This window comes from Lissotriton vulgaris, chromosome 9 (genome assembly GCF_964263255.1).
Source record: "Lissotriton vulgaris chromosome 9, aLisVul1.2, whole genome shotgun sequence".
NCBI lineage: Eukaryota > Metazoa > Chordata > Amphibia > Caudata > Salamandridae > Lissotriton > Lissotriton vulgaris.
Window position 1 is genome coordinate 646,281,620 of NC_141697.1, and position 19,801 is coordinate 646,301,420.

Consider the following 19,801-nt stretch of genomic DNA (forward strand, 5'->3'; position numbering starts at 1 on the left):
CAACTTCCTGTGATTCTGAGCAAATCATTTAATACTCTGCTGCTTTAAACGTTTGTAACTTTAAGCGTTCAAATTCCCTAAGGGCAAGCTTGCAATACATATTACAACAAAAAATAAATAAGTAATCATTTTCTCAAAATGTAATATCTGTGGAGCAAACTTAATATTTTATGTTCATAAGAAAATCACATAGCAAACATCTCTTATGTTTCATGACTCAAGCACTACCATTCTTTGAGTTAATTTCTCTGGCTATCTCCTTAAAACAGCGGAGGAGTCCTACAATATAAAAGTTACAAATATTTGGTGTTCATTTGTGCAGGGCGTTGTCTTTGGAAGCCCGGGTGAGTGCAGTGGACAGTACATCATTGTATTACTTGAAATACAAATCCACAGTAGCTCCCTCCCTGTCACTGCCTCAGGTAGCTACTCTGGAACAGATCACGATAGGAGTCAATCTTCAGTATGATTATGTACACCATACTTGACTGCCTACTGTGTTACACCATCACGTGCTTCAGAGCCAGGCAGTGCTTAATTTGAGCCTGTGGTTGCTGGTGCTAACCATCGGCACCTAATTGTCAACACTTGCACTTAAATCAGTCTGTCACATGGATTTAACCCCAGGCGATGCGTGTTGTCATTCTTTTCTCCACCTTTTGCCTTTATGCACTGTGATTGATATTTGTAATTTATTAAAGCATTGTTTAATCAATTAGAACAAGGTAGGTGACAGTATGCACACAGTCACTGTATTCGAAGGGAGGAAAGGTGGCCTAGCGGCCAAAGAAAGCTGCTGACTTAGGAACCAGGTTCGAATCCCGCCCGCAGCTCAACTTCCTGTGATTCTGAGCAAATCATTTAATACTCTGCTGCTTTAAACGTTTGTAACTTTAAGCGTTCTAATTCCCTAAGGGCAAGCTTGCAATACATATTACAACAAAAAATAAATAAGTAATCCTTTTCTCAAAATGTAATATCTGTGGAGCAAACTTAATATTTTATGTTCATAAGAAAATCACATAGCAAACATCTCTTATGTTTCATGACTCAAGCACTACCATTCTTTGAGTTGATTTCTCTGGCTATCTCCTTAAAACAGCGGAGGAGTCCTACAATATAAAAGTTACAAATATTTGGTGTTCATTTGTGCAGGGCGTTGTCTTTGGAAGCCCGGGTGAGTGCAGTGGACAGTACACCATTGTATTACTTGAAATACAAATCCACAGTAGCTCCCTCCCTGTCACTGCCTCAGGTAGCTACGCTGGAACAGATCACGATGGAAGTCAATCTTCAGTATGATTATGTACACCATACTTGACTGCCTACTGTGTTACACCGATAAGAGAAATTCCTTATGGGGTAACCCAGTATCCCTCAGAACCTGGGCAATACAATAATAGTTTCAACAATGGCTCCGTCGGGTGTGAACACAATTGCTTTAAATCATGTATTTATCTTTAACTCAAGTATAGGCATAACATTTCTACTTATTATGCCGCCTCTGTTAGACCATGAAGTGCAGAAACCAAACACTGAAAAGGGTCAGTACGACATTTTAATCATTGAATCATTTTTCATTCATGGTTTTTGTTTGTTCTTATCGACTGACACCTTTAAATATGCAATAAAATTTACAAAAAGCGGCGCAACAATTCAGTTTAGTGGGCAAAGTGACATAGTGTGAAATAAATGTGACACAGTGACATCAAGTGATCTATATACACGTGCGTGAAGAAAGTATTTAGAAACGGAAGAAGGAATGGGAAAGGCCGATTCTCATTTAGCTGACACTCAAGACCAACAAACTATATTCAATAGATGTGTTATGTTGGACATGGTTGACTGGTCCTTTGTGTGAGGCTGTCGACGTTTCGACCCTGGGACACCTTATTTATGGGTCTCTAGCGGGTCTTCTTCAGGACGGGGGCAGATAAGGGTAGTTGCGCCTGTAGGTTAAATTAAAAGGTTACATTAAAAACCATCAGGTTTGGATTTTTTGCACTATATTTGAGTTTACCAAAAGACTGGTAATGGGAATGAAAAATAGTTTTTTACCAGTTCTTCAAGAGTTAGACATCCTGATGTTCAATTCAATCAGTCGGTCTTCTTATGTATTTGATGAGTATCTGTGACCAAACACAGTTGTTAGGATCAATCTGAAAGAGGGGCTCTGTTTCAACCCTCCTGTCATGCAACACTCACCTATTTAAAAAGGCATTAGTCCTTGTATAATCCTATTCACTGGCAACTGTTATTAATTATCAGGATCCCTTTGTGTTGGTTTCCAATATCCTGTAATTAAGCAGTACATATGTATCATCAATATGTTCTATTTAGTTTGTATGAGTTCTATCATTTATACCTGGCCACCTCATACGTTTCTCACTCACCAATAGTTGGCTCTAGTGATGTCTCCGTTAAACTAGTTTGAGCCACGATGTCTTGTAACTTCCTACGTGGCTATCCGTGTATCATCCGGTGATTTATGCAATCTACAAACAGGTAAAACGAGGGGACAGTTAGTGCCAAATACCTCGTGGGTTTGCAGGAACGTGATTCTGATTGGGAAAGGCAGGTCTGAGTAACATCGTTTTCACTCATCATCACGAAGGAGTTAAACATTTCAGAACGGGTTCCCAACGCACATCTGCTCTGCTAGGCGGCTTCAGTCTCTGAAAGCGAGCGCAACCCAGTGGTGAATTCTACTTCCGCATATCGTCTCGAGGACGTTGCGGATGCTAGGCAACCACACGTTGATGCGGAATGACATCACAGCGTGTGTATGTTGCTAGGTAATGCGGTAATGCCCATCTTTCGGTCATTGTTGGAGTAACACAATAGTTATTCAACTTAGATCCTTATATTTTGGCAGTATATCATTGCCCCTTCTTTCTCTTATTGTATATATTAATGTCTCTTCTTCAAGGGAGCACGAGTGTTCCAATACCGAGTGAATGGCCCATGTACCAAGGCAACATTAATATTCAATGACCAGATGTACTGGTCTTCAATGGGATTTACAAGATATTGTGCAAAACACTGGTAATACATGTCCTTGCTGTTAATCAATACTCCTATTCTGCATACTGGATTACACAAATAAGTATCCGTGCAGGTGAATAGAGAGAGAGGTAAATAATTTAGAGAAAGGTGGCTGAGAAATCCAGGAGAAGTGTACAATTCTCTGTTATAAATGATATCGGGCCCAATTGTCATAAGGCAATCGCACATTCATACAGCCATATCAATTACTAAACAAAATGTCTACACTAGTATTATGTTAAGGGTAGTTGCATTAACATAAACACCTCATTCCTAAATAAAACGTCTATACATGTAAAATGTCAAAGATAGTTACATTAAGCATGAGTCCAAATATCAGACAAGGCAACCGCTATTGTCATTTGTGATTAGTACATTACCGCAACATTGGGCAATACGTCTATATCAGACCCATGTTATACGAACAGTGATACATTATACAAAGGTATAGGAACAAAACAGAACAATGCTGTATAAATTCCCTAGATTCAATCAAAGCTGTCCCATTTGTCTAGCTGTCTCCTCTCTCTCGTTCAAGCCCTGTTGTACACTATTCAGAGAGTGTATCCACCTGCATTCTTTGTAGTTCATTGTCCTAACTAAGGAGCCACCCCTCGGTCCTATATTCACTTTTTCTAAGACTCTCCACCTCATCTCTTCTGGTTTGTGTTTGTGGGTATTATAATGCTCGACTAGCCGGGCCCCAATAGTGTTGCATCTGAGTCTACTCATGTGTTGTAGGATTCTTGTTTTGACTCTTTGTGTTGTTTGCCCCACGTATATTAAAAGTAAGGACAAAAGCACTTAACTGGCTGCGGAGCAGCAAAGAAAGAGGAAGTGTGTCTCTCTATATGGCCTTATATACTGCAGACTCTATGGTTGTTACCCAAGTGTTCATGGGTATTGTGGTTTTTTATTTGTTTCTATGGCTGCTGGGCATTTCATTAAAGAAATGAGAATAGCATAATCGGAGCCTCCTGTCCTGCAATAGAATTCGTATAGTGAAAATAGGAAAGTCATTTGCGTGGTGGACATGTTAGTCAGTTATTTGTATTTCTTTGAAATAAAATAAAATAATAAAATGTAAACAAAAAATCAATATTCAGGCTATTTTAACTTAATGAAAAAAAATGAATTTTGACAGAGGCACACCCAAGGCTTAGAACAGTATCAGCTCACGTTCTCCATGTAGTATTTGAAATATCGTTCAGGTCCAGGAATCTGTAGTATGTGTTGCCTCAGGCTAAATGGCACGTTGCCTCTCGAACATTGTAAAAGCTTCATGAAAAAACACCAGCGCTGCCTGAGCTCTGTTTACGAAAAGCAAATTCCTTCCTGGATCCGAGAGCCCGCGAGGGTGTGTCCCATGACTGAATTCCAGGGCTGCCTCGGGCTGTCCCCTTGCGTCCCCGGCGGGAGCGCGCCAAGGAATCTGTTTCCTCCTCACAGCCCATGATAACATGCGGAAGCGTCAGAGAACGCGAAGCACAGCAGAGGCACCCCCCACATGGTCGCACCGCCCGAATCCCAATAAATTCAGACCACACCAGTTTATTTTATGGAAGAATTAAGGCCGCAGTTTATTAGGCATTTATCACTTACAAGCGATCCTTTACAAGCCATTATTTCTGTTTTGGCGACCGTGCGTCCTTACACAACCAGCTCTGCACTGTGCCCTACATTCAGTGCGGCTCTCTTTACAAAGTGACTTGTCCCCGTCCTTAACCACCAATGCCTCTGCACTGTGCCCTACATTCAGTGCAGCTATCCTTGCCCAGGCAACCCCCTCCCTGGGACACACCTTTTCCTTTCTCTCCGGGCAAGCTTCTGCTTCCGGCCCGACCGGGTAACCTTTTACCTCCGGTTTCCACACACTCCTTGGGTAAGCGTCTGCTTTAACCCAAACCGGATGGCCCCTTAGCCTCCGGTGTCCAATCACTCCCGGGTAACCAGCCGGTTCCCACCCGGCCGGGTGACCTTTTCACTTCCGGGGCCCACACATTCCCTTCCGGGTTGGCGTTTGTCCCCCGCCCCCCGCCCGCGTTGCGCCATTAATTGTTTGCTTCCGGTTCACCTGAACACAGGGAGCTCGGGGAGCTTGCCAGTGACCCCCTGGGTCCCGCCTGCCCCATTTGTAGTCTGAGCCCTCTGCGCCACCTGCTTTTTGTATTCTTCTTGGATCGCTTTGTAAGTACCGCCTGTTGTCCCTTCTTCCGAAACCACAGGATCTCTTGTAAGCCCCATATGCCTCTGCGACTAATCTCACCTCTTTTGTCTACCCCCCCTTCAATTCCTGTCCCTCCAAGGGTGGGTGGGCGGGTCTTCTCCTGCCAAAATTCCCCGGAGAAAAGAGGGCCTTGTGCCCGGTGTCCACCCTTAAATAGCCCTTATCCCCCTACACATTCCTACCTTAAATTTATGGCTGAGCTGGCCCAGCCCCAATGCTTGGTGGGCCCGCTCTTTCTCTTTCCTTGCCTTTGCTCCCCTTATCTCCAGCCAATCATTGGGTGCTCGGGCTCTGCCTCCCGGGGGTGGCCTCCACTGAGACCCCCGGTCCAGCCACTGTCCCCCTCCCCCTGGGGAGTGGGGGGGGCCGAACCAAGGGGCACAGCAGAGGCACCCCCCACATGGTCGCACCGCCCGAATCCCAATAAATTCAGACCACACCAGTTTATTTTATGGAAGAATTAAGGCCGCAGTTTATTAGGCATTTATCACTTACAAGCGATCCTTTACAAGCCATTATTTCTGTTTTGGCGACCGTGCGTCCTTACACAACCAGCTCTGCACTGTGCCCTACATTCAGTGCGGCTCTCTTTACAAAGTGACTTGTCCCCGTCCTTAACCACCAATGCCTCTGCACTGTGCCCTACATTCAGTGCAGCTATCCTTGCCCAGGCAACCCCCTCCCTGGGACACACCTTTTCCTTTCTCTCCGGGCAAGCTTCTGCTTCCGGCCCGACCGGGTAACCTTTTACCTCCGGTTTCCACACACTCCTTGGGTAAGCGTCTGCTTTAACCCAAACCGGATGGCCCCTTAGCCTCCGGTGTCCAATCACTCCCGGGTAACCAGCCGGTTCCCACCCGGCCGGGTGACCTTTTCACTTCCGGGGCCCACACATTCCCTTCCGGGTTGGCGTTTGTCCCCCGCCCCCCGCCCGCGTTGCGCCATTAATTGTTTGCTTCCGGTTCACCTGAACACAGGGAGCTCGGGGAGCTTGCCAGTGACCCCCTGGGTCCCGCCTGCCCCATTTGTAGTCTGAGCCCTCTGCGCCACCTGCTTTTTGTATTCTTCTTGGATCGCTTTGTAAGTACCGCCATGCCTCGCCGGTAGCTATCGCTGCCTGCGAGGCCCCCCCCATGCCTTAACTGCGGCCCCATTCTTGCAAACTACCAACAGCCCCTTGCATACAACACTGCTAGCATATTTCGTAGCAGGACATCCGCCCCTGTGTCAGAAAGGTACACCCCATCCGCTCTGTAATACTGCGGCTGCCGCAAGTTAATCAGAGTGTGCCTGATAATCCCTAAGCCTGCCCCCTTTAGAAATTTGACCATCAAGCTATTTAGCCTCTTCCTTGACAACTCCATGCCATTTTGGGAGCGCGCCCCAGCCCATACCCTTCTAGGAATAATCTCGGACCATACTATTTCCGTTGAGCCCATGCACTTTGCTAAATTGGTGAGATCCTTCTTTAATGTGTGAAGCAGGTCACCCCGCCCCATCTCTGGAAGATCATTTCCCCCTAGATGAATTACTAAAATACTCGGATCCTTCGCACCTGCGCGCAATTCCTCAATGACACCCCACAATTCTCTCCAGCGCAAGTCCTCTTTTCCGAACCATTGCACCCTTGTCCGTTGAAATGGGAACGTAGCATTCCACCCAAGGCAGTGAGCTCTGTTAGCCGCCCTGGACACGTATGAGTGTCCGATGACCCACACTGTTTTGTATTCTGCGAATTAAACAGAAGCACGGAAATGTTCAGTACACGTCACCCATCATCCTTTTATTATACATAAAGCTTGCTGTACAGAATGTATATCAGATCCCCCAATTGAATAGCCGCAACACATGTCTTTCCAATTTCCTTATCTGTCTGCTGTTGGGCGAATGTACCCCTTAAACCTGTCCGATTCCCATCTGCCTATCTGTTTTATTCCTTCCGCCGACATGCCCTCCTGGAAGGCTGTGGTGGCTGCCCCAATGCGAAATGAATGTGTAGTGTAGTGACACCTTTGGAGGCCGGATATTTGCACCGTTGCTGCTAACACCCTTTTAAACTGATAAAGTGTTAACGGAGTCCCATCCCTGTGAGTGAGGAGGTAGCTGTTCCTATCAGCACCTTCCCGCTCCTGCAAGTACCCTGTTAAAAGCGTCACTGGGCAATAGGAGCTGTGCCCCTCCATCCTGTTCAGTGTGATGCACTGTCCCCTTCCCACCTGATCTGTCTTAGATTGTCGCACCAGAAGGGACACCTGGTGTGTGCCTAAGGATATGTCCTTCACTAACAGGGCCCTGTTGCTTTTGTCCCCTTTCGCCCTGGCTATTAGTTCACTAATGCGAAAGGCCCCAAAAAAGGCCAGAGAAAATGTTAATCTGAACAACTTACTCTCAGACTCCGAGTAACACACCCTAGGGATGTTGTCCATTAAAATTTTAAGTGTGTTAAATTCAATCGGGGACCTGCTGTCCTGCTTCTTGCCTTCCTTTTTGGCCCATCCTTTCAATGCTGCCCTAAGCACAAAACCCTTCGTCGGATCCTCCAAACCCCTTATCTTTGAATAGTATGCTATTGCTGCGAGGTGCTCCCCCACCCATGATCTGGATTTTCCGGCCCCCTTGGCCCACACCACAAACTTTTTGACCCGCATCCCCAGTTGCTGCACATTGTCCGGAAGCATGAAAACCTCTGGCGTCATGTTTTGGAAAGTGTCCACACAGCGCCGATACCGGTGTCTTGTTCCCACCGCTAGGGCCTCTTCAGCCATATTCTGTAGTTCCCGTTCTAATGCATTATTCTCCAGTAATCCTCTTTGAAGGGTGTCATTTCTTGTTGCGCCTCTGGCCATTCTGTACGGAATCTTTCCCACTGCAAGCGAGAAAGAGCATCAGCTGCCTTGTTCTGAAAACCTGGCACATGCTTAGCTGTTATCTGAATATTATACTGGAGACATTTGCTCACTAACTGCCTTAATAAGCCCAATATTACGTGACATGACGCCGCCTGATTATTAATTGCATGGACGGCTGCCATGTTGTCTGACCTGATGACCAAATTCTTGTTAGCCAAGGTGTCTGACCATAATGACAATGCCACTACAATGGGAAAGAGTTCTAATGCTGTGATATTGTTGGTGAAGCCACATCGTCGCCAGGCAGTTGGCCACCTTTTGGCACACCACGCAGACCCCAATATTGCCCCAAAACCTCCTTGCCTGGAGGCATCTGTGTACAGTTGCGCCCTCTCATCCGCCGTCCACAGCGACGGCCATATCCTGACCCCATTAAAACTTTGGAGAAAAGACAGCCACATCTGCAAGTCTTGCTTCAGCCCCTTCTTTAACCTGACAAAATGATGTTTCTGAGTCATGCCTGCTGTGGCCCCCGCCAGCCTTCTTGAAAAAACTCTCCCAACCGGAATGACCCTGGATGCAAAATTGAGCTTGCCCATTAACTCTTGGACGTCTTTCAACGTTGCCTTCTCCTTTGCCAATACCTTTTTGATAGCTGCTGCAAAGTCCTGTACTTTCCCCACTGGGAGGCGTGACTCACCTCCCTCCGAATCCAACTCTATCCCCAAGAATGTTAACTTAGTTGTGGGGCCTTCAGTTTTTTCTGCTGCTAATGGAACTCCCAAGCCCTGTGATACGACCTTGAAGGCCTCCAACGCCTGAGCACATTCGGGTGAGTCGGCCTCACCTACAAACAAGAAGTCATCTAGATAATGGAGCTTGCCACCCACTGGCTGGACTTTGTTCGTGGCCCACTCTAAAAAGGAACTAAATGCCTCAAAGTAAGCGCAGGAAACAGAACAACCCATGGGCATACACTTGTCATAATACAACCTATCCTTGAATTGGAACCCCAGCAAATGAAAGCTGTCTGGATGCACTGGTAGCAGCCTGAAAGCTGCCTCAATATCTGCTTTTGCCATGAGGGCTCCCTTCCCCGCCTGCCTGACTAACTCGATGGCTTCGTCAAATGTTGCATAGGAGACCGTGCAAATATCCTGGCTTAGCCAGTCATTTACTGAGTTACCTTTGGGATAAGAGAGGTGGTGAATCATTCTGTATTTGCCTGCTTCCTTTTTTGGAACAATACCTAGCGGAGAAATAATGAAGTTCCTTAAAGGGGCGGTGTCAAATGGGCCCGCTATTCTCCCTAGCTGCAGCTCCTTTTGTATTTTTTCTGCAACCACTTCCGGAAGCTCCTCCGCTGAGCGGAGGTTCTTAGATGATCTGCCCTCTAAAGGACCACTGTAAGGTATTTTGAACCCTTCCTTGAAACCCCAAAACAGTAGCTCCCTCTCCTCAATCTTTGGGTATCCATTTAAAAGTGTTGCCAGCAATTCAAAATTTATTGGGGATGGGCCTTTTGTAACCTGGCCCAGACTATGGCTAGCCCATGAGGGTGGTGCCCGCTGCATCTCTAACAATTGGTTTGCATGCCACAGCGGGATGGTCTCCGCCACACTGGGAGCACCCATGCCGAAATCTGCATTGTACCCCCCAGGTGCAATTGCCAGCGTTGAACAGCCGACATGTATTATCCCTCTGTTTACGTTGCAGCGGCTGTTTGAAATCCTCTGCCCCCTTTGGCCCTCGAAATGCCTGCTGCTGCTCCTGTTGGGGCTGTTGCTGCCTACCCATCATCTGTCCCTGTCCTATCCCTGACCCTGAGGAATTCTCCACTGTCCTCATGTAGTTTTGACTCTGCTCCCCTTGATGCCCTGCCGTTGTTTGCCCTGCGCCCACTGGGAAGCCTACCGCCCTCAGCGGCTGCTGGCCCCTGCCCGCGTTGAATTGCCCATTTGCGAGCCCATTGCTGCCTTGCTGTAGCTGCCCCCCCACCTGCATTGTGGACGCTGCACTACCGGTACCCGCCTGCTGGTCAGGCCCCACTTGTGTGAACTGTTGCCCTATTGGTCCCAATTGCTGTTGCAGCGTCTGTCCTCCACTTGCCTGATGCTGCATGGGACCTGTCCATGTATATTGCTGCCCCCCGCCACCCAGAGGGGACTGTTGACATGCCCCAACTACCGCACCTTGATGCTGGGACCCCACCATTGATCCATTGCCCGCGTATGCTACCCCTTGCTGAAACTGCACCTGTCCTATTTGCTGCTGTGTGAATCCTGCCCCTACTTGTTGACCCAACCCATACTGCGCACTCACCCGCGAATGCGCCTGTGTATTGTTAGCCTGCCAACCCTGTCCCGCCGACGTTGCGCCCCAGTGCTGTACACCATTGTCTGCGCCCGCCAAACCTAAACCATAACCTGCTTTGGACCCCATCTGTTCCATCCATTCCTTAGCCTCTCTTTCGTCCCATGACATAGCCGGTGATTCCTCCATGCGTTGGCGGAAGTTGAGGTCATATTGCAGCCACCCCATGCCTCCGTATCGCCTGAACCGGTCCAGGATGGCTTGGTTGTATCTATTCAACGCTGGACCCTGCTCAGGGAACTTTTCTAACATTATTGCTGCTAGCAGGGCAAATGCGTCTAACCAGTTGTTAATGTTCTCCTCTGGCCTGATCCTCTTCCTATCCTTCCCTTCCTTGCCGGGTCCAGCAACCCGTAGCGTGTCTACCCCCCTGCGCACATGCTCCAGTAGTGTGAAAATATCAATGAACTCCCTCCTCCAAACTCTCTCTTTAACCTCCAGAGGTATGTGCCATGCTTCTGACCGTGTCCCGTTCAGCCCCCCTAGCCCTACCTTCCTTGGCAGCGTTGTACTTCTGTCATTATCTTGTGATGGCTTTGACAAGGGATCCCTTCCCAGGATCGTGTTGCTACTCTTTAGCGCCTGAGCCGCTCCTCTCCTCCCCCCCCCTACCTCGCCCCCCTGTTCCCTGCTCCCTCCCTCCCAGACTTGCATTGGGGAACCCTCCTGTGACCCGCCCTTCGTTGTTTCTTCATCAACCACCACCACCTCCCCCTTCTTTGTACCAATAGGCTTATGCCAATTATCCAACAGTTTTCTAATGACTTCTGACAACTCACCTAAGGAACCACTTTCAGCTGTTAATGCCCCTTGTTTACTCGACTGGTCTTTGCGCAAATTTGCCGCACCTTGTGCATCATCACCCATAAATGCTGTTGCTGTTAAGTCCTCTGTGTGTAACCTTGCCTTTTTGGCTCCTGCGACAGCTCCACCACGCCCCCTCGCCTTCTTTTCCATACCCCTTTTTTCCCCACGTGTCGCTGCATAGGTATGACCATTAATAGGAAAAAAGTCCCCCTGCAACCCCTCCACGTCCTTGCATTGTCCAACGCCTTCTGGGGCCTGTCCTTGCATTTGAGCCATTGCCAGCTCCCAACCTTCCCAATTCTTTGCCTTTGCTATTGATGCAAAAGTGGCCCACAGCTGTTGAGCGTCCTGGCCGCTGTTGTATTCCATTCCCGGGACCACCCCGCTAGGTCCAGCCTCCTCGTTTGCTGCTAGTTCCAATGCACCGCCGTGAAACATCCCCTCCTCTCCCATCCTTATCCGGTGTGCCTGGAACAATCCCGTTCCCGTTGCTGACCTAAAATTGAAAAACTGTGTTAACCTTGCAAGCAGTGTTGTCAGTGCCTTTTCCGCTTGCGAACTCCTTTAGCCCACTAGTTGTGCCGCCCCGACCCCTGCGGTGCCCCGGCCTTGCTGTGCCGTCCTCTGGCCCCCCCGCGGTGTTCCCCGACTTCGCCTCGCATCGCCCCCTTGTCCCTTGACTCACCTTCTGTCACGCCTCGACCCCTTGTGCTCTTCCTGACCCTTTGCCCAGTCAGTGACCTCCGCCACTATTGGCCCCACTCTGTTCGTTGCTCTGTCCTTCACTGTCCACTGTATTCGAACCGTATTCACTCTATAAAAGAAACCACATGTTAGTTCTCATCATTGGACACCCTTGTGTATAGCTGCCCTCGCCTAGCTCCAGCACTTCACCCCTTTTCCGTGCGGCAGCCTCTCCGTCTGTCTATGACACGCCCTTAAACCCCTCTCCTCCTTCTCCCTGCCCCCCCTGGCCCCCCTATCCCTGCCGGCCCTGGTGGAGGCGCACTGGGGAAGGGGGCGAGAGGCGTTAGGAGTTCACCATTCTCCCAACTCGCCCCCCACCCCAAACCCCCGGCCTTAGCCTTGCCCGCTCTCCCCAGCGCCGAACACCGCCTCCCCTCCTGCCCCCCCCTTTTATTACAGTGGTCTCCCTTTACAGCACCCCTTCGCCTTGACCCCTACCCCTTGTGTGACCTACTCATACCTTCAGCGTCATTACCGTGACATTTCAACCACCATAAGCCACGCATTATACTGCTTCAACTTGCAATGCAGACGTGGGAGCCTATAACTCTGAAATTCCGCCCATCTGAGCAACGAGAGACACTACGACGTCTTACAACTGCTGCAAAGTGCCAGAAATGAAACGTTGCTAGGATGTGAGATATGTTCCCCCCACGTGGAGTGGCACTAGGATGTGAGATATGCCCCCTAGCGTGGAACCTGCGCCTACCTCCTGAAACTGAACTCACTTTGCCCGTACGCCAGCCTGTACCTGCAAAGCCGCCCTGAAGCCCAAGTTCCAGTAGCAGCGTTGCATGAAGTTTCCCCTAAAGTAAATTATTAGGCAAGAGATGAAGGACGAATCAAAAAAAAAAAAAAAAAAAACACAAACCGTTTTTTTTTTTTTTTTTTTTTTTTTTTTTGCAGCTATGGCGGCTTGGAAACCACAGGCCCACCTCATTGGAGCCGGACACGAGATGATGAACCTCCGCCTGTAGATGCGGGGTGGGGGGGATATGGGGGGGCTAGAGCTGGTGGGCTTGTTACAGAGCACCGGCCTACCCGTGTGCCCTTCCTCTCCCCCGCCCTCTGCATTTCGCGAAGACTTTGCGCCGCACTGTATAGCCCCTCGCCCCCCCCCCCCCCCCCCCGACTCCGCAACACCCCTCCCTCTTTTTCCTGTCCGCTCGACGTTAACTAACTTTCTTGAAAGCAGAGTTCAGTCGTTGAATTGCCAAATCACCAGCGCCTACGTTCGTGCTGTACCTTTTGTAACATATTAGCATGTCCTTACAATAACAAGAAGCTACTATGCCAAATTAATTATCCTTATTACTCGAGAAATGTAATGTTTGATCAGGAATATTAGTCCAGGTGATCCCTGTAATAAATCTATTCGGGGATTAGTCAAAGCAAAACGATGTGATGAATAAGTAGTCTTTGAAACGAAAGTGACAGATGCTAGCGTGAGCGTCCCCCAGCTACGATACTGCTGCAATAAAGTGTTGAAATTTCCAGCTGAAACGGACGTTCCTCCAATTAGGTGACAACACTATAGTTTGCACCTGGAAGTATGAGAAGTGGAAACAACCAACATCGAAAGGTACGTATGGATGTGCATGTGGCGCGAGTTGGCCGAGCCTTGCACACGTCCTGTAAGGGTACCGAGGAGGAGTAAACGCACGCCTCCTCCCACTGGCTGCAGAGCAGCGCTGCCTGGCAGGAACCCCAGAGCCTTGGGACCCCGAGGGCTGCTCCCTCCAGGCACCTCCGCCCCTTCCTCGCTGCTGGCGAGAAGGATGTCAGCGCCTTCACGCACCGACCTTGGCTCCGAGGCTTTTCCTCTCGGAGGGGCTCCAGTGCTCCTTGAAGGCCTCGAGCGAGTCCTGGAAGCTTGGGAAGCCCCATCTTTCCATATCAAGTCCCCCCCCCCCACCAGTGAAGGGAAACACAGAAGGCAAGACTTCTTGACTCCACAACAAAGCAGCACGTGCCCTCGGCTGGCAGAGAACAAGCGCCTCGAGTAGCGCACAACACCTCCCTCTCGACCGCAGTGCTTCTAAGCACAAACCCCGGCAACGAGGCCAAGCGCCTGGAGTAGAGCACAGCGCCTCCATCTCGCCCGCAGTGCTTCTCAGCACAAACCCCATGCAGCTCTGCCAAGCGCCTGGAGTAGAGCACAGCGCCTCCCTCTCGCCCGCAGTGCTTCCAGTCGGGCACAGCGCCCTCCTCTCGCCCGCAGCGCTTCCAAGCACCAACCCCGGCAACGAGGCCAAGCGCCTCCAGTAGAGCACAGCGCCTCCCTCTCGCCCGCGTTGCTTCTAAACACAAACCCCGGCAACGAGGCCAAGCGCCTGGAGTAGAGCACAGCGCCCCCATCTCGCCCACAGTGCTTATCAGCACAAACCCCATGCAGCTCTGCCAAGCGCCTGGAGTAGAGCACAGCGCCTCCCTCTCGCCCACAGTGCTTCTCAGCACAAACCCCGGCAACGAGGCCCAACGCCTGGAGTAGAGCACATGTGCAATCCTTTTTCAGCAAGCAATTTATTTCCCTTTTGCCCTAAACTACGCCGTGTTGTCTAGGATGAGCTATCGCTTCTCGTTGTGGCCCGATGGGGGGGGGGGGCGGAGAGGGCAGCTCCTTGCCTGCACTCCCCCCCCCCCCCCCCCCCGTATCTGCAGCTCCCAGCCATGCAATTAACCAGCCCCTTAGCACAATCGGCGTCCCTCCATGTTCTCCCCTTACACATTCCTTTACTTTGCTAATTCCCTCCCTCCTGTCCCCACCCCCTACGCTGTGTCTTCCTGGCTGTCTGTGCTCGTGCCCACTCCGCCCCTTACCTTTGGCGCCCCAATCCTCACCTGTGTGCTGCACAGGACCCTTGGGGAGCAGTGGAGCGTCGATGCCGCCAGCGGTGTCCCATGCTCGCCTATCCTCACCACCCCCTCTTGTGTTCACTTCAACTGCCGATCTATGCCCCCCCCCCCCCCATTGCTCGTGCCATTGTCCTCGATGCCCCGACACCCTCTTCCTGGCAACAATGCTTTCGAGTTCACCTTTCGCTTATTGCGCTCGCCCCGCAGCCTCATGTACTTTCCTTGCTCACAATTGTCACCACCACCTTATGTAACGTAACGTATGCCTTCGCAATCCGCTCTTTTGCAATCTTTCTCACTATATTTCACCCCTGCCCCCTTTCGTGAAGCGCCCTGACACCCCGGGGAAAGTCCGCCCACACAAATGCACAAACCAATAACCCCTGACTTTCGTCCACGCTCCGTCATTACCATCAGCCCTCCCGCAAATCTTTCTTTTGACCCCCCGCAGTCCGAGACCCTGCGCCCATCCACCTTTTGTCATCTCCCGAGCCCTCCCTTCGAAAACAGAGCCCCAACTGCTTCGAGAGCTGCCCAGCTCTCCCCCTCCACGAATGCGCACTTCTCATCACACCTTCATTTATCCCTCTATGAATAACATGGTGAATAACATTCTTAAATTACAATGCATGAACCGTACCTAATGCTACAACGCGCATTCAAACCCAAACATTAACTCCTAAACACCATAACCAATGTTACTAAGCATCTGCAGCAATACTGTACCAAATAAAAACACTAGATACAACGGCAGCCAGCGTATCAGTTGTGTCGAGCAGCACGCGTCGAACACCATCTTACATGTGAAAGTTATAGAGAGAACTGTCTTATGTACTTTATGAACTCGGAAGGAGTTTCGTTCCATTTGCACTAAGTCGTCATAATCCCCCAGCACATCCGCGTTACACACTCCTTTCTATATCCACCATTCTGCTCACTACAGAAGGGGGGGGGGGGGGAGGAGGAGCGTTCCCAACTCCTTGCCGGCATTTCCAAGGCTCCCTGTACCCTTCGCCCCCTCCTCCCCCACTCCCCTTATCTGCCGCTCCCTGCCATGCCCGGTGGAGTAAGCTCCGCGCCCCCCCCCCCCCCTTCGCCAGCCCTTACCCTCGATGGCCCTCCCTGCTCTCCTCCCCCTACAAATTCTTTTCCTCCTTCCCTGTCAGTAACCACCTACGCTGTGTCTTCCCTGGCCGCCCATTCCCGCCCCCCACCTTGTGGCACCCTTCCCGCCCCCTGCCACCCTCCCCCAACCCCCCCCCCCCCCCCCAGCCCAAACCCGCCTGAATTCCACCGGGACCGCGCCGGACATTCTAAGCCTCCATAGTTCAACTTCGTGGTATCCCTTCATGGCAGGGTGAAACTTATTCCGTTCACTCTGCTAGAACCCCCCAAAGGCAACCAAGTTCCGTGTTACCCCATCTATGACTCATTCCTGCCGTCTACCGTTAGTGCCTGTTCGCCACGAGTGCCAATCAAACATCTGCTGATGCTACACAATTTTAGCCCATCTTCATTCTGCTCCCTTTGCATTAGAGGCCTGTTCCCCGAATGGCACTTAACTGTACGTCTCTCGCCCGCGCCCATAACCCTATCTCTCCACTGTCTTTCTCCTGGACGGCCCCAAACCCTCTTCATCCCTCCTTTGCCCTGCCATCCGACCCCCATTATGCCTCCTCTCTTGGCGCCCTTTTCGGCTATCCTTGTATGTCCGTTCTTGCACCTCCCATAGTCCCTCCGCACCTTCCTTACCCACCCTCCCCCAACCTCCCCCCATCCTCTAAGCACTGTACATTAAGGCAAATCAATGTACTGCGACTCAGCCTTTCAGCCTCGAGAAGATCACAGAGTCAGTTAGCTAGGGGGCCATTTTATTGCCAATGAAAACCCTGTCAGTGAGTTACATTTTGTTCTGTCCTTTATGCGTTCGTACTTATGTGACTTAACTTGAACCTATTCTTATTTCTCCCCATTCATACAGCCGGACAAAACAGTGACAGTTCCCTCTGCTATTACTACTCATACGCTTGACGCCCGGAGGCTGTGCCTTCCCTCGAAAACAGAGCCCCCAGTACCGAGAACCAGCGCCACCCCTCTTGTTACGCCAAACTGCGATCCTCGGCCCCATGACACTAAGGGGCATCTACTAACCGCCCCCATCTCAGTAACCTTTAAGCCAGCATCCAGCCCTTCCACACCCTCCTCCTTTTACCCGCCTGGGGGAAGGGGGTGGGAGGGGGGGGGGATGCACCTATACCCACTTATCCTGGCTCACATCCCCAACCCCCCATTGAATATCCTTGAGCCCCCCATGGCAGATCACACCCTCTACTTTGGCCCCTCTGGCCACAATCCCTCCATGCCCTTCCTTATTCTAACTTGCGCTCGAGCCCTCCCGTGGGCCCCCGTCCCCAAGACTTCGCACCTGACCGACTCGTGCTCGGCCACCTCCCCCCCCCCCTCTGCTATTGTTGTTTCCTGGGCACTCTGACGCCCTTCCCCAGAACGCCGCCTCGCCCTCCGCCGTAGGAGCCTGACCCCTCTGTCCCGTGCCATTAAAGCCCGCGCCATGGACCCCAGCGGCCCCACCCCCTCTTCCACAGAGGTCCCCTTCCCCCCATCCATCACTTGATAATATTGCGGGGAGTATTTAACTTGCTACTCCCACCCCTCCTTATATTTCTTAATATTGCACACTCTCTGATGACGTCCCTTCCTTTCCTTGTTACTCTGCACGCCCAGACCCAGCACCGTCCCCCCACCCTTGCTACCCCACACGTTCTCTTCTGTACCCACCACACTGCAGCCCACCCTATATCCATCCCTCCATCCCTCCCTCCCCTCGCCTCCCCCCACCTCACCTCGCACTTTGTCGACGCTGCACCTCTTCTCCTGCCAAAATTCCCCGGAGAAAAGAGGGCCTTGTGCCCGGTGTCCACCCTTAAATAGCCCTTATCCCCCTACACATTCCTACCTTAAATTTATGGCTGAGCTGGCCCAGCCCCAATGCTTGGTGGGCCCGCTCTTTCTCTTTCCTTGCCTTTGCTCCCCTTATCTCCAGCCAATCATTGGGTGCTCGGGCTCTGCCTCCCGGGGGTGGCCTCCACTGAGACCCCCGGTCCAGCCACTGTCCCCCTCCCCCTGGGGAGTGGGGGGGGCCGAACCAAGGGGCAAAGCCCGGGAAGTCTCTGGAGGGCCTTATCTGGAAGAGGTTCTTGCTTCTTCTACTTCCTGTTGATAACACACGTCTCTTCCTGGAGGAAAGCAACAGAATAAGGGGAGGGAGCTGGCGGGGCGAGTCATTCACTCGGTACACAATTCTGAGAAGAGAGAGGCGGTAAATAGACCTGTAGTTTAACACTGAAGGTAATGCATGTGGAAAAGAGGCTGTGTGACCAGTATTAGTGGTTGATGATCTGCAATAGGGAGGGGTTATGACCACTAGCGTAATGAAACTTGAGCCCCCACCCCCCTGCAAACTAAATGGAAGGGCCGCCCTCAGGAGCTACTGTGCTGAGGGGCCCCCTAAAGTTTGGACTACAGTGGGGCCTATGTTTCGTTGCTGGTTATGACTTCCAAACAACGTCGAAGTACATAAAAAGAGTATGGGAACTGAGATCTTGAATACAATTAGGGCGGGGTCAAATTCGTCACGGTTAAAATGTACAAAATATTCTGTAACTACTTTGGGAAACTGCATATAAAGTACCACACACCTTAAGTGAAAAAGTAACGCACACCTTTAATGACAAATAAATACAAGTTCAACTAATAAGTGGTAAATGCACTATTTTAAGTTATTACACTGATATTGATTAAAGTGATCACCGCAGATGTGTGTGTTTGACCAGAGAGCCACAGATCTGAATCCTGATTGGATCAAAGGTAATAGTGAGTTGTGTATTTTAGTGCTGCGAGGTCCCAGCCTGTGACAGAACGTACAGTGAATATGTCATTATGTTGAACTTGCATTACACACAGTATAAGATAGACTCCGATGAAATTTGCAAACAGATTTATGATTAAGATAAAAAAGTGCTTCCAAAATGTACTTTTTAGTGATACACAGTCTGTCTCTCTCACCACCACCAGATAAACCCTCCCAAGACAGTTGTTCTTTCTATTCCTCCATCATTGTATTACTTGCTCCACCAATCCTCCACATCTTCATCATCTTCACCAGATATGTCCTATTTCCTAACAAAGAAAGGTGCATGCCATCATGGTAAAATAGCACCCAAAACATGTAAACTATAAACAGTATATATACTTGTCGTGCGTACAACTCCAGGGTTTTCTATCCTTACCGAAACATTACACCTCCCTGTTCACCTCCCTTTTTCCTCACTTGATGACTGCAGCAAACTTTCTTGCAGCTGCCAAACTTTCCTGTGTACGAAAAGAAACAAGCATGTTCCCACTTGTCCTAGAATATTCAGCTGTCATCGACTCCAACCAGGAGAGCTGCACCAGGTCGTTCTCTCCTGCATCAATCAATATTCCATTCAGCCCTGGTTACCTCCCCCCTAAATCCAAAATTGTAGGTAGTAAGTGTCCCCACCTCATTCCCTCTTGGCCTCGGTAGTGAACAACCCCCTTCACCTCATCCAAATCCAATCGTATTCCATGGCATTGTCTCCCTGCCTGTTCCCTGGCCAGGGGCGGGACTTGCTCAGTATGACTGGAGTGGTTTGAGCTCAAGATTTTTCGACAATCAGACTCGCATATAATGTTTAAATACATTATAGGGCAAGCAGGGTGCATGCGAGTGACCTAAGGGTCAGTGGAAAGGGAAAGGATTCTGGATTGGTAGGAGAACTAAGTGAGACAACACAATATTTTGTAAAATAGCCAATATTCTGAGGACTTTTAACACAGAATGGAAGAGTGTATATGT

General features: G+C 50.2%; 1 protein-coding gene across 2 annotated transcripts; it reads right to left on the bottom strand.

Annotated features, from left to right (window-relative positions):
* Positions 1–4,563: 4,563 nt before the first annotated feature.
* LOC147692031 (uncharacterized) lies at positions 4,564–18,071 on the bottom strand. Of its 2 annotated transcripts, none has more exons than XM_086938329.1 (4): positions 17,879–18,071; positions 11,987–12,115; positions 11,274–11,797; positions 4,564–7,001 (listed from the first exon to the last, which is right to left on the bottom strand). In XM_086938329.1, the coding sequence occupies exons 3-4, from the start codon at positions 11,752–11,754 to the stop codon at positions 6,436–6,438; spliced, it is 1,047 nt and encodes a 348-aa protein (XP_086794455.1). In that variant the 5' UTR covers positions 11,755–11,797; positions 11,987–12,115; positions 17,879–18,071; the 3' UTR covers positions 4,564–6,435. The 2 variants fall into 2 exon arrangements, with proteins under 2 accessions (XP_086794455.1, XP_086794454.1); XM_086938328.1 differs by having other exon boundaries at positions 4,564–8,138.
* Positions 18,072–19,801: the final 1,730 nt, after the last annotated feature.